Source organism: Callithrix jacchus, chromosome 4 (assembly GCF_049354715.1).
Source record: "Callithrix jacchus isolate 240 chromosome 4, calJac240_pri, whole genome shotgun sequence".
Lineage (NCBI taxonomy): Eukaryota > Metazoa > Chordata > Mammalia > Primates > Cebidae > Callithrix > Callithrix jacchus.
In genome coordinates this window covers 153,986,622-154,002,297 of record NC_133505.1, presented here as the reverse complement: position 1 = coordinate 154,002,297, position 15,676 = coordinate 153,986,622, and the positions used below count along the sequence as shown (strand labels likewise).

General features: G+C 37.6%; 1 protein-coding gene across 13 annotated transcripts in view; it reads right to left on the bottom strand.

The window, feature by feature from the left end:
• Positions 1-14,520, bottom strand: part of STXBP5 (syntaxin binding protein 5) — a 179,612-nt gene extending 165,092 nt beyond the window's left edge. For all 13 annotated transcript variants that reach the window (XR_013534617.1, XR_013534616.1, XR_004742141.3 and 10 more), the window contains exons 1-2: positions 13,511-14,520; positions 12,138-12,235 (exon numbers count right to left, since the gene is read on the bottom strand). Coding sequence is in view for 8 of the 13 variants with exons in the window: in XM_078370267.1 (XP_078226393.1) it covers positions 12,138-12,235; positions 13,511-13,666 (254 nt within the window). In the remaining 5 variants the exon portion in view is untranslated. The remainder of the gene's footprint in view (positions 1-12,137; positions 12,236-13,510) is intronic.
• Positions 14,521-15,676: the final 1,156 nt, after the last annotated feature.

Below are 15,676 nucleotides of genomic sequence, written 5' to 3'. Positions count from 1 at the left end.
TCACGAGGTCGAGAGATCGAGACCATCCTGGTCAACATGGTGAAACCCCGTCTCTACTAAAAATACAAAAAATTAGCTGGGCATGGTGGTGCGTGCCTGTAATCCCAGCTACTCAGGAAGCTGAGGCAGGAGAATTGCCTGAACCCAGGAGGCAGAGGTTGCAGCGAGCCGAGATCACGCCATTGCACTCCAGCCTGGGTAATAAGAGCGAAACTCTGTCTCAAAAAAATAAATAAAAAAAAAATAACATGATCAACCATGCAGATATCAGAAAGAATCAACAGAAAAACTCCTGCAACCAACATGTGATTATAGCAAGGTGGCCAGGATGCAAGGTTAACATACAAAACTCATTCATACCCGGGAGCAGTGGCTCATGCCTGTAAATCCCAGCACTTTGGGAGGTTGAGGAGAGGGGATCACTGGAGCCCATGAGTTCTAGACAACCCTTGCCAACATGGCAAGACCCTTTCTCTACAACAAATTTAAAACTTAGTTGGGTGTGGTGGTCTGCGCCTGTGGTCCCAGTTACTCAGAAGGCTGAGGTGCTTGAGCCCAGGAGGTCGAGACTGCAGCGAACTGTGCTTGTGCCACTGCACTCCAGCCTGGGAAACAGAGCAAGACCCTGTCTCTAACAAAGAAAAAAAAATAGTTATTCGCTTTCTTATATACCAGAAAAGAACCAGTGGCATTTGAAATTAAAAACACAGTGCTATATAAGTCTAACAAATATGTGTAAGATCTACATGAGGAACAGCACAAAACTCAGAGAATATTCTGTATGATTTTATAATGATGAAAGACATGTAATTATACATTGGTTTAAACTCATAGAATGTACAAAGAATGTATCATGAACTTTAGATGAAAACAATGTGTCAATGTAGATTCAATATGCCACTGTGCTGACAATGGAGGAGGCTATGAATGTTTTGGGACAGGGAGTATATAGGATATCACTGTACCTTTCATTTATTTTTGCTGTGAACCTAAAAATGTTCTAAAAAAAAAAAAAAGAGTCTATTTAGAAAATATATTTAAAAATGAAGATAGCCACATCCTGATGATAATAAGGGTAAGCAAAATTAATTTTTACTTCTGACCCAATTCTAAAATTCTGCTAATCTCATTTAAATAAAAACTACAAAATGAACTATTTCTGCAGTAAATATTTAACAAAATGCTAAGAATAACCATGAAAAATATGTATATCAACATTTAAAACTTTCTTAAGTCAAGACAATTCTAACATTTTACAAATGTCCAACAGTATTTGAAAATTTAGGTCAGTCACCTCCTTTCTTTTAATGTGAAAACAAGCACCAAAACAAAAAATTAATTGCAGCATTCAGACTAATGTGTAATTATAGTATTCACTGCGTTGGAACAGGCCTCTAAGTACCTCCCTCCACTATTATTTTTAGTAAGAAATGTTTTATTATTTATAAACAAATTAGAGTGGTTGAAAATAATGATTCTTAATATTCACTGTTTTGGAGTTAGAACTGTCTCTGAAGAGGCCAAAATGTGTTATGTTTATTATCACAGGCAATTCTTTTGAATGGCTTTTGATAGATAAATATATTTTTAAAGGAACCACTTGCTTAAACTTCCATTTATTATGTAGACATAAATAATAGTGGTCTGGGTTAAATGAACAAGAAAGAATGTAAATTCTCACGAGTAAAAACAGTTTTTTATCCCAGCATCTATTCCCAGATGCCTAAATGGCTAAGTTCTTTTCTCAAGTAAGTCACGTGGATTTTAAAAGAAAAATACAACGCATTATGAAAAAAAAAAACAGCACGAAGACTGATTTTAAAAGAAAAATACAACAAATTATGAAAAAAAAAAACAGTACAAAGAAAAATCTGTTTCAACAGTTTTTCACCTTTTCAGAAGACAAAAAGAAGCAAATACACAGAAGAAAAACCATTCAGTAGAAACTACTGCAACAGCTGATGCCGCCAGATTTATAGTTACCTTTGACAGAGTGCTGCTGTGTAAAAGCAGAGGTATTGCTATTACAAGAAAAGCTTATGTACTTTCAAGAAAAAGCGGGATTAAGCACACCAACAAACAACTTCACCAGGAAAAGCTTCAAAAGTTCTAGACTGCACTTATTTGAAGAAGAAAAAGACCAAAGACTATTATTAAAACACTTTCAATTGTTTAAAACTTGCTATTTTATAATAACTACCATGTAAGTTCTAGGACTCATATTTTGCAAATAACAAGCTGTATAAAGTAAAACTTATTTTTCAAATGAAGATTAACATAAAACAAAAATTATCAGCTGTTTATTTAAACACCTTTCTAGGTAAATGTTCACGCTAAAATCATAGCTCCAATAAATATAAAGAAATATGCTCAGCAAGTTATCACTTCATTTATTTGTCATGTATATATTTTTAGATATACCTCCAAAAGAATTAATACCAGTTGGAGAAATGGAATCAAGTAAAAATTAGCCTTATTTACTAAATAAAATTATATCTATATTTACTGCTACTGGAAGAAATACAAATAGTGGTCAGTGGGCAACTATAAAAATTTTTCAAAAAGTAGATATAATTTCAGTTTCCAATTAAATTACCATATATGTTCTTTCCAAGAAGAGGCATGTAATATATCCGACTCTAAAGAAAGTGACCAAGAATCTGAACTTTCTTCTAGGAGCTTTATGAATTTTTTAAAAATACATTATTCATTTTTCAGGTTTTTTTCTTCCCCAGTTATTTTTGACCGTTTGTATACATCAAATAAGTCAGAGTATTTTAATAAAAGGCATCTATCTAAATGTACCTACACATATCTATATATGAAGAAAGATATTAAGAAAAAGTTACAAAAGATATTATATTTTTAATTAAAATTAGGAAGTCAAGCTAAATATTTCAATAATCAAGCTAATCATTGAACTACCCCCAAAGGATGCCTACTTAAGCTACCTTTATCATTATACTAATCATAATTCAACAGAGATAAAATCCCCTCACAAGATTAAAAAAAAAACCTGTAAAAAAATTTTACCTTGATATATAGAGTTACTATGTATTATTAAAAATTACTGATACTTGGCTGGGTACAGTGGCTCATGCCTATAACCCAAGTACTCTAGGAGGCTGAGGTCAGTGGATAGCTTGAACTCACGAGTTTGAGACCAGCCTGGGCAACATGACAAAACCCCTTCTCTAGAAAAAAAGAAAAATACAAAAATTAGCCAGGCGTGGTAGCATGCACCTGGAGTCAGAGGCTGTAGTGAGCCGAGATAGCACCACTATACTCTGCCTGTGTAAGAACGCCAGAACTTGTCTCAAAAAAAATTTTTTTTAAGAATCTTTTATTTTTAACTAAAGGTTAAATTTCAACTAGTAACAAGTGCACTTAATAAAATTTAAATATTAAAATGTATTCCTTACTGAACATTTATCTCTGCATATCCTTTAAAAACAAGCCAGGCTGATAAACTAAGGCAGAGATTGGCAAACTGGCCTCTGGGCCAAATCCAGCCAACTGTTAGATTTTATAAATAAAGTTTTGTTGAAGATCACTTTTACTTATGTTTTTAGATATTGTTTATGGTTGCATTTGTGCTAATATAGAAGCAGAGTTGAGTAGTTGTCACAGAAACTATAGAGCCTATAATTTACTATCTAAGCTTTTCATAGAAAATGTTCGCTGACCCCTAAAGACTTAGATCTTCTTTAAATGTCTGCACACACACACATACTTATCCACCCTGTAATCCTTACTGAAGAACATAAAGTTGATCATTTAGGAATCTGTATGTTCCCTTGTCTTGACGTCGTAATTTATACACTACTACTGTCTAATTTCTGGAATCTTGATAAAAGAGAGGATACTGGTCGATATTGCTGATTTGCATTACTTTGGACTGCATTGTATCTTTTCATACCCTGTAACAATCTTCAATTTATTTTAAAAGAAAATGCCACTCTATATTACAGTTATAATTTCTAAAAGATCTACTTTTAGACATTCAATGTCACATATTACTTATAAAAAATGGTAATACAGAAATTAATATTTTAGATGCTCAACTAAGAAAAAGATGGCTAAATAGGTTGGAAGCAGGAATGGAATCAAACGAAAACATGTATCACAAAGACAAAGGCACTGGGTTTTAAGCATAAGATCTATTTAAACAGAGAAAAGCATATTCTAGACTTAAGGAATCAATAAACACACAGCCATTGTAGAACACTGACTAGTCAGCAATAAACTGTGTCAACAATTCTTACCCCTACCTCCTTTGCCTCAGTTTACCTTCCACTCATGGCCAAAAGAAAAAAGTTACATGGTAAACAAGCTGGTGTGCAAAATATATTTAAAAGGAAATATGAGGAAAATAAGAGATTAAACCAACCAACTGGAATTGCTAAATCTGAAAGATGGCAACATATTTATTCAAAAATATTAAAAATGGTAATACAGATATACATATCACTAAAAAGTCCTTATTGTTATTGCTGCTAGTAACAATCAGAAATGCATTCAAATTAAAGTACAAAATAATTGTACAGAAACCTGACTGTCTCTACAGGAAGTCTGAGTAATTAAACCAGAAAGCACCATAACTTCTCCTTAGAATAATTTGTGCTGTATGTGGCTAAGGGAACGAGATGTATCAAGTACCTTTTTGGCAGTCTTTAGGATTACAGTTTTATGAACTTAGTTTATGTCTTAAAAATCAGTAAGTAATCACTATCTTGCTTCCCAAGAACTTTTATAGAACTAACCATGCTTAAAATCTATCTTCATAAATTCAAGTCCAAATCTAAAAGGTATTTATAGTGAAATGCCCTTTTCGTTACATCAATCTATTATATTCTTAAACAGATAAACATCTGTTTACGTCAAACCAAAAAACTATTTCCTTAATCTGCCAGCCCAATACCAAGAATACCTTCTCATCAGGAAACTCTCATTTAAACATCGAAAACAAATACACATTCTGATTATTACTATTACTGCACAATACTGATATCCTAATTATTAATTTTCTTCTTGTAGGCTGGGCATAGTAGCTCATAACCCATAATCCCAGCTTGAATCCAGATCAGCCTCAGCAACACACTAAGACCCAATCTTTGCACACGTGCGCCACGCTCTTTCTCTGTGTGTATACACACACACACACACACACACACACACATACACAGAGATATTATATATATTATATATATAATTAGCCAAGTGATGTGGCTCGTATCTGTGGTCTCAACTACTTGGGAAGCTGAGGCAGGAAGATCGCTTGAGCCTGGGAGGTCTAGGCTGCTGTGAGCTGTGATTGTGCCACTGTATTCCGGAGCGAAACCCTATCTCAAAAGAAAAAAAATATTCTTGTAAATAACATGCTTCTTCCAGTGCATAAAGCCAAATTGATCCAACAACTAAAGGTTATCTTTAATTTAGTGATACTCAACCCCTATAGTCCAGTTATTTACATATACATGCCCATTGATTATTACTCCAAATTATACTACACAATTACCAAATTTAGTACTCAAATTACATACAAGCAATTCAAGGAAGATAGTCTCTATAATAAATCTCTAAAGACTATTATGATCATGTGATTACGAACTCAATATTGTTAACTTACTTTAATTTTACATCCTGACATTTAACAACCAAGAAAAGAAGGTAAATTTTGTTAATGGCATTAAAAAATGTCCTGGTTTCCGATGTCATAATGAGACCTTTCTGTTATACACAGAAAATGCTACAATCCACCATCTTAGTATTCAATGTGAGCTACTGTTTCAAGGAAAGACATCTGTGTTAGTTCATTCACATGCTCTTTCCTGGTCCCTTCTGTAAACAAAAATTGACACTTGTGCTTCTACTGACTTGCATTATGGATGTAGTCAATGGATACAAAGCTGAGGGAGCCACAATGGCATGGAGTCTAATACCTCATCCTCATTAACAGAAACTCAGAGTAGTCAAACAGAAGAACCCCCTACAGGAACACAGTCCAAAGAATTCCTAAATCCCCCACAGAAAAGAAATTCTAAGATCCAAGAGTTGGAAGAACGCTTCGAAATAACACAATTTCCTCATTTTACACAAAGGAAATTGAAGCACAGAGATTTTAGTTCATTTATACAAAATGAGTCTGAAGATTATTAGAACAACAATCACCTAATAATAAGGTAATTATTCCAAAATGTCTTTACTTTGCCATCCTTCAGGATGACAAAGTTAAGTCGTGATTTCAAATGAATCATACTAAAAACCAAACAGAAAACAAAACAAAACAAAAGAGATAAAAACTCACTTAAGGTAAAAAGGCTTACAAGGCACAGACTTGATTCTCCAATAGTTAACATATTCTTTTCAGTTCCTTGGTTTCTATCACATTTGTTTTCCTCCACAAGAAATCCACTGCAAAATAAACTGTCTCCAAGCAGATTCCATTTCTGGTTGTTCTGAAATAAATGTGCCTATTCCTCCTGCTGCAGTAGTCCATGCTAAGAATCACAACTTACAGCTGATACAGCACTCATTCTTCCCTTTATGCAATGTCTTCTTAAATGACCAGCTAAGAGTTGAGATATGAATTGAGGTATTTCAAGCTCCTTGTTTCTCCTGTACAATTACAATTCCAAATGACCAGAACTCTTCCACAAACAAAAAGGATGGAGAAGGAGGAAAGTGGCTATGAACAAAAACAACGGAAGGGGAGAAGAGTGGATAACAATCTGGAGTGGTGGCTCCTGCCTGTAATCCCAGCACTTTGGGAGGCTGAGCTCAGGAGTTCAAGAACAGCCTGGACAACATGGTGAAACTCTGTCTCTATCAAAAATAAAAATAATTAGTGGTGGCACACACCTCTGGTCCCAAATACTTGGGAGGCCAAGGTGGGAGGACTGCTTGAACCCAGAAGGTGAAGGCTCAAGTGAACTATAATTCTGCCACTGCACTCCAGCCAGGGTAACAGAGTGAGACCCTCATCTCTGTTGCGGGTAGGGGGAATACCTGGCTAAATTCTAGCTAAACTATTACCTTTAACTATTTCAAACAAAAATCATGTCCAGTTTTTTTCCCATGGTGTGATTATGTTTTATAAAATTAGTAAGTAGCAAGTCAAAATATTCCAATGCTATCTTGTAAGTACAGTACAGAAAGTCATTAAACAATAATTTATTTAGCATTTACTATGTGTGAGAAACTTTCACATACATTACTATCATGTCTAAGTAGCAATTTTGCAAACTTGTTGAGAAAGACACAGCCATTTTAAAGACACACTCAAAGAGAAAAATAGTGCTTTTCAATATCTTTTTGTCAAAGTTTGTATTAGCTACAAAAATAAATGAAGGCCTTCCTACAGTTGCCACTCAGTATTTGCTGATAGAAATGAAGGATTTGAAAATTAAAGCCACAGGAAAATTCTCATAATAATAATAATAATGTATACCAAAACATCCCTTCATGATCTTAAAAGCTATACACACATTTTATTAGATTTAAATGTGACAATAACCTCGCAAACTAGGTAGGGTTATTATTCTTATTTAACTGGTGAAAAACTTGGGCTAAATGCAGTGGTTTTCAACCATAGGCACCTGGAAGTATGATGGAGGGTTTGGATGACCACATTGGCAGGAAACGCAACATGGGCATTTAGTAGGTGGGAGATGGGGATATTAAATATCCTGCAATGTGCTGGACAAACCCAGAGAATTAGCCTCCCCCAAATGCTACCACTTTGAGAAACACTGACAGAAAATAAATGGACAATGCCTAACAGTTAATAAAGACTTTAAATATAAATTAAATAACAAAATTGTGGAAATCACCAAGGAACAGCCAAAAAAACACAAAACAGTGAAAGTATATCAATTTCTCACACTAAAATAAGTAGTTCAGGCTACACTTTCAAAATGGTAAAATGATAAAAGTAAAAGATAACACAATTTCAAACTCAACATTTCTCTGCCACTTCTTTGCCAAGTTTTCCACTTCGCTTGTAATTGCCTCATTGCTTTACTTGCAAAACCTTATCATCCTTAGTTACTCCCTAAGATTTTACACAAACAAGTCAAGCCCTTCTCCAATTTCTATTCTGCCATCCCTGTTTTGGATCCACTTTACTGCCTATATCTGTAAGGTTCGCTTGGTCCATTCTTTTCATCTATGACACCACTACCCCATTCATCATGCTAAAAATCACACTTTTTTCCTGTCAGCATGTCAGCATCTCCTATTACATAACTATGATTCTTAACTGAACATCATGCAGATATTCAGGTTAACATTCAAGACCCTCAACCATCTTCTTATTTCTCCTGCTAACTCAATTATTCCAACCAGCCCCTTCAGCACGCCTCCAAACTGGCATGATAATACTCTTTTCATACTTTTGCGCATTCTGTTTTCCTTACCTAGAATAATTTTCCCACTCCTTCCTCCCTGTCATTCTGAATCCTTATCTACCAATGTGTAGAAATATTCATCAAATGCAACAAATTTACATGTAACTTGACTTTGTGTAATGTCAGTAGAGCCCTAAATAATTCTAATTTCAACTGCTATTTAGTTCCAGTCTTTTGGTTAGGACTGGAAACTTTTTAAAGAGAAAGGACCACATTTTCATTTATTTTGTATTATTCCCCTAGAAGAATATATAGCTACTTGAAATCACAAAATTGTTCCTTGAAGAAATCATTTAATACTGCGCCTGCATTTCTATAGTTAAAAAGAAAAAACTAATTCAAGGACATGTAATTATTTAGTGAAAAGAGAAAAATCAGAATTCAGGTCACAATTTATCATCTAATGTTGTCTGACAGGTACTTGTTAACTCTAAGGTAAAAAAATCATTCTGTAAGCCTGTCTCCAGCAACATTACTCTGCAATCAAAAAGACAATATCTTAATAGAGATTGCCTGTTTCACTGTATTTTCCACCAGTCAAGAAGACAATGAATGAGGTTCTTTGAGAATAATGTGACAACTCTTTTTAAACAACCTCAAATTTTTATACAAGTTCAGTAAACTTGAAATTCCATTTTTCTGCTCAGTCCTTGAAATATTGATATATAAAATGACCTCACTGTGTTTAGAAAAAATGTATTTGAAAAATAAGATCAGGATAACCCATAATTACATTACAGTATAAATAATTTGAAATTTTGGTAGTAAATCAGAAGTCTAGATAAATACAACAATAGCATTATTAAAAATACCTTCACTCTTCAATCTCATATTCTCTCCAGAAGCCAAGAAGCTTTAGCATTCAGCATATTTATATCATCCGTCATTTGCTATGCATTAATGTATAAATACATTAAATTTATTTTGCATTATTTATTAATTATTATTAAAGGATTCAGATTTTCACTAATTCTTGTCTACAAATATTAGCTATCAGATATAACTTTCTTGTCTGGTTTTTCTGTTTTAATCCAGGGTAGATAAATCAACTTAGTATAGTATTCTAACATTTAGGAAGATATTCTATCAGTCAAATTACACTTGGAATTGTAATAGCCTAATATTACTTCTGAAAATACCTCCTACTTTTAAAACTGCAAGGAAAATACTTTATCTAGAAGTCTATTTTCTGTTCTAATGACACCTTTTAGGACAACTGCATTACAGATTACAAGAGTCTAATATAAGAAGAGAATAAAGGATCAAAAGAAACCAATTGCAAACGAAAATATACAAAAGATCACAGTCAATATATACACACTTGTAATAAATTTGCATGTTAAACCAATGCAGAGATTTGAAATTTAGGTGTCTAGTTTCAAAAATTACAAAGAAGGAGACACTAACATATATCTTAAAGCACATATGTAAAAACTGAGATAAAAATATAAAAAGGGCTTAGTCATTTTCTATAAATCAGAACCATAATAAATAAAGATCAAAAGCTCATCTGCTACTGAAACCTAACAGAAGGAATGACCAGGTGGTATTACTAGCAAGTAAGCCAATTCATCACTCTGGAATGTTCATAGAAATCTCATAAAAAGGCAAAGTAGAAAGTAATTTGATAAATAGTTTCCCAGACTTCATTCTTAGTAAGTAGGCTCTAAAACAACTAAATTAGAGTATAATTGCAAACCATACTTACATGTTCACTTTTATTCACATAATATTTAACTATAAAAAGCATATATACCAAAAGTCATATACAAGTGATCATTTTGGCCACCGAGCCTTGATTTTAATTGGCAATTAGCACTAGGCCTAACACTTTACACTTTTTGTGCCAACTTGCTAATTACTCAAATGCATTAGGGTAAAGGTGTTGTCTAAAAATCTGGTTTTATAAAATCAGCCTTGCTGGTGGTATTCACTTATAATTATACTAAATTATAAAAGGGCTAGATTGGCTGTTAAAAAGAAAAAAGGTTATTTACCAAAAGAATGTCAAGATCACACTGGGAAAACCGTACAACCTAAACTCATTTTTAAAAAAAGCAAAATAATGGAAAAATAGCTGATTTAATTCAACTTTACTTTCTTTCTTCTAGTCCATTTATCAAATTCTTTTGTTGGGATTAAAAAAAATCTGCTTTCAGTTCCAAAGAATGCATCCAGATCCAACGCTGTACTAGTCTCATCACTACAGAGTTTTGCTGAACACTCAGTACTGACAAAATAAATTAATTCCCATCTTCACACAACCCTAAACTAGATGGTCTTGATCACTGGGTTCAAGAATAAAAATATCTAAACAATTGAAGCCAAAAAATATTCTGGTCATAACTATCTAGATATTTGGGCAAGAGCATTTCAGATGTATTGTCTCAGAAATTAACAGATTCAGATCTAGCCTGGTCAGATTTTGCCATTTATACAGTTATGACTGCATAGTATTTACTATGTATAGCAGACTTCACTTAGTAACATAGTTCAATAATCCATCTGAAAACTTTTATTAGCATTTTGAAGATAGCACACTAAATGACTAATAAAACTTGAGACATATTTTTATACCACATAGTACTTCTTTCAAAGAGTAACTTTAAAATAGATGTAAAATGCCTGGCACACGTTTAACTCAAATATAATTTCCCTCACTCCTTCTCAGGAGCCAGAAAAATTTTAAATGTGAAGGGGTAAAGCTCCTCCCCTATCCCGTTTTTTTTTTTTTTTGACAATAGTAATGTTTATTGAGATCATCTACTGATTTTTTTTCTATTTATCACCAACACATTACTCATTAATATGTAGGAGGTAGATATCCTACAGATGGCTGGATACAAAATCTTATGCTTAAGTTTAAAAATAATACATTTAGGTTAAGTATGCTTAAAAGTCACAGTAAAAGAAAACACATTTTATTTCAATATAAAAATAGAAAGTGAGTAGTCTGTCTTGTTCTAAAAAACTTATCTTGAAAAAAATCTTTTGAAGTATCTGAAAAAAATGCCCGATAAAACTAGTATAGTTCATATATAACCAGGGAGTCACTCTTTCTGCACTAGTAGTTTCATGTATAGTAACCTAACAGTTTTTACAAATTCATAGCAAATGCAGACCATAAAAGAGAAAAAATATATCGAGAATAAATTTATCCCTATGCACTTTTCAAGAAAAAGCTCTACAAAGTGCTAGAAATATTAACCCTTTACAACTATTTATAGAAGATTCATTTGCTGCATTTATCTTCTGCTAATGGTTTTTCTACATGGCCATGCCAAAAACAGCCAAATTCAGATTCAAACATAACCTCTAATTCATTAGAATAATAGGTCATAAGTTCAATGTCTACTATGCATAATATTTTAAAAAGTCATTGTCTTTAAACCTCACCCTTAACATTCATGAGACCAATAGTATAAGCAGATATATTTTCCCTTAGAAACTTCTATCACCTTACAAAGAAAATTATAATAAAACTTTAGACCTCTATTTGGATATGTTTTGCTACTATAAACTAAGAGCTAAGAAACATCCCTGCAGCATATAAGCTGAATTATAATCAAGGGGAAAACCAACACATGATTTCTCATAGTATACATCTGATCACACCATTTCTTTGGAATTAAACAGGAAAATAAAATTTTCCTTTGGAACTAATCAGCAACACACAAGGACTTGGGAGAACAAAGTAGAAGTTAAAAAATAAAATTAAAGAAAGGATACAGCCTTAAAGCACCAGTCTGAGTTCCCACTGCCAAGATCTTCTGTACAGGATCAAAGGCCAGGGCTGAGGGTTGATAGGGAAATCCATGGCGAACAGTCTAGGGATGGGCAAGTGACATCACAGCAACAAAGGCAGCAAGCGAAATTTAAAAATAGAAAAGTCAACAGAGGCGTTAGGATTTAGAACCAACTACCACTGATGCAAAAGAAATACACATGCACTTACTGCTTTTAACGAAATAAGTGAAAGCTATATTAACAAAGTTATTCACATAGAACCTGAAACTAACAAAAATCTAGTCGGGTGATAGACTTTAATTTCTACTTTTCCATAATACTGGTATTCCATTGAAGAAGAAAATCTTTTATTAATATTCTACACTATTACATCCGACACCGAATGACTGAAGTTTGCAACAGTCCAAAATTTTGTAAACCCATCAAATGCAATTCATGCTTTATTTTGGCAGTATTCATTTCATCATTACTTTATTTGGATGCTAACGCAAGTACTTCTAAGGAAAAACTGTCATATAATTACTTTAGTCAAGCATTCAGAAAAACAATAATCAAACCTCTATCCCAACATTTTACACTTGTAACAGAACAAAGATGAGTACAACATATATTTTTGAAATTTACTATTAAGGCCATAATTATTTTAGGGCATTAGACCAAAATATATATTTATGTACCAACTTTCTAAAAACTCTGACATACAAATACATGGCTATTTATGAAAAAGGCAGGTATTAGTACCGAGACAAGTTTATGTTTCTCATTAAGCAGCTGGTGAATTAATTCGCTGCATCATTCTTTCTGAATTACAGAACGCTATGGCAATTATCCTGCCATTAACAGGCAAAAATCTCAGTACTAACTTTTTAACAAACATAATGATAAAAAAAAAAAACAACTGCGATTTCCTATCGCAAGCCACTCACATCACATTTTAAGGGAAAAGTGAGCAAAGGTTTGGTAGAACGGGTTTGGCTTTTTGATAAACAACATTCATTAGACACCGTTTCCAAAGGAAACTTCGAAGTTGACGAATCATATTAAAACGTTTGAATATAAAAGATTCCAGGTTAGTACTGAGTGTCAGAATTAATGGTCAGATCATAGTCTGAAGCAACCTTAAACTGACTGCTGCATGTGCAAAGGGGCGAAAGCAAAAACAACGAAAATGAGTGATGTACGAATTTCCAAAATAATCCACCGAAGAAACGTTTGCTAGGGGAGGAATGAGCCTTTCATTAGTTATTACTATTGGCGTTCTCTTCCCTTGCATTCCCATGTAAAGCCCGAGTAGCCCCCTTAAAAGAACCCCAATTTTTCAATGACGGCGTCGCGGGGCTAAGCGCTCCGTTCACCTTGCAAAGCTGAAAGTGCTCGGACTGGAGCGTTTCCTGGATCTCCGGCTCCCGGTTCCCAGGCGGATGCTGCTGCTGTTGCTGCTGCTGCTGTGACGCCGAGGACGAGCCGGCGGTCAGGCCGTCCAACACCTTCCTGATGTTGAATTTCCTCATGGTCTCGGCGGGGCTCCCCCGCAGCCCGCGAGGCAAGGCAGAGGGGGTCCCCGGGCGGGGGAGACTAGCCGGGGCCGAGGACAGCTTCGACCGCGGAAACGGAGGAGTGGGAGTGTGAGCGCAAGGAGGTAGCTGGGGGAAAGCAAAAGATAATCCGAACAGGAAATACTGCGACGGCAGGAGCGGCGGCCGCAAGAACCCCGGGCGGCCACCCCTCTTCCTCCGAGGCCGCCGCTGCTCCGCGCGGCTGCTGTGGCGCCGCTTCAGCCGCCGCCGCCTCCTCGCTCCGCGGCCCGGTAGCAGCAGCAGCAGTGGCGGCGGCGCCCGAGACCGCTCAGCCCAGCCTCACCTGGCCGCGGGCGGACTCTGCGCCGCGCCGCCACCCCGGCTCGCCCCCGCCGCCGCCACCGTCGCCGCCGCGTCCATGGCCAGCGGCCCCGCCGCTGCTCGCCCGCCCCGGCCCCAGAGTCCCTCGGCGGCGTCCTCCGGCTCCTTCTCCTCCTCCCGGGGGTCGCCGGGTCTCGGTTCGCAGCCGCCGCTCGACCTCCCCTCCCGGCCTCGCACGCAGGGCGCCTGGGGTGGGTCCCCGCGCTGCCCGCCTCGCTCCGTCTCGCTCCTCCGCCGCTGGACGGGCCCGCCCTCGCCGCTCCCGAGCCCGGCTGCCTTCCTCAGGCACCCCCGCGGCCGCCGGCTCTCCCCGCCCAGCCGCTCCCCCTAGCCTGACAGGGCGCCTCGGCACACGGCACCAACGCCCGCCCCGAGCAGCGGCGGCAGCCGCGGTTACAGCGCGGGCCGCGGCGGTGGCGGCAGCGGCAGCTGGGCCTCCGCGGAGCCGGGCTGCGGGACCTGCGCATGCGCGCCGCAGCCCCGTTCTCCCACCCTGGCCCCGCAGGCCCCCAGCCCCCCAGCCGGAGCGAAGCTGGGACTTAAATTATCTCCTGCGAAAATCCCAGACGCTGGCTAAATTTCTCCCACCCTAGTCGCGTTGCCAGAGTATGCAGCTGCTTCTCTTGCAGCTGGCATAGTAAAAACGACGACTAACAAGCAGCAGGAAACATTTCTTTCCAATTCGGTCATTACAGCCGGGGGTTGATGCTTTCCCCCAGTTAACGGGGTGCACGCTCCCGGCCGCTGGCTGCAGTATTATTGTTCTTACTTTATTGACAGGCTTTGTTTTTGTTTGATTGGATTTGAGTTTTGAAAAAGAGCGTCTAGACAACGATTATGTCAGTGGCAGGAGGATGATGGACTTGGATAATAGAAAAGGAGAGAAACCTAGACGGGAAAAATAATGGGTTCTTTACTGCAGCTGTCACTGTTGGTGGAACGCGTCTGGCCTTAGCAGGTAGGGGCTGGGATGGAAGAGGCTGCCAGCGGGGAGCGGCTCCAGGGCCGATGTCTGCCCGGGCCGATGACACCGCCCCGCACCCAGCCGCTCGTCTGGGAGGAGCGCGGGTGGCAGGAAACGCCGGGCTGCCACTCTTTCAGAACCTTCAATCTGCCCTGATGCTGATTAGCCACTCAGTAATCCCCCGGGAGCTTCACTCCAACGGGGAAAGGGGGCAGAATGAATTTTTTGCTCAGATCTTTCCGCTGCCGCACTGCCCATCTCGCGTGGATGCTTGGAGACAAATACCTGGCTCAAGTTGAAAAAGACGTATTCCTGCCGGGGAAACCTCCCGGACAGGAACCAGACAGGTGGACGAAAGCACAGGTACTTGATTAGGAAGAATGTGGAAATAGGAAAGTAGTAAAGAAGGAGGCAAGTACAGGAAGACTGATCCTAATTCGGGGAGAAAGGGACAAGCTCCAGGCGCGACGGACTCCCAGAGCTCTCGGGTCTGCGGAAAAGCCACGGAAGCCCTACCAAGGGTTTTTTTAGTTCGGAACCTGTCAGAAGCATCCGCCCTCCTATTTGTGATTGGTTATTCTCCTCCCCTAGAGAAATCCTCGTCACTCTATTGGTTGATGTGACCAGCCTCCAAGAGCAGTCAGCGAACCAACTATGAA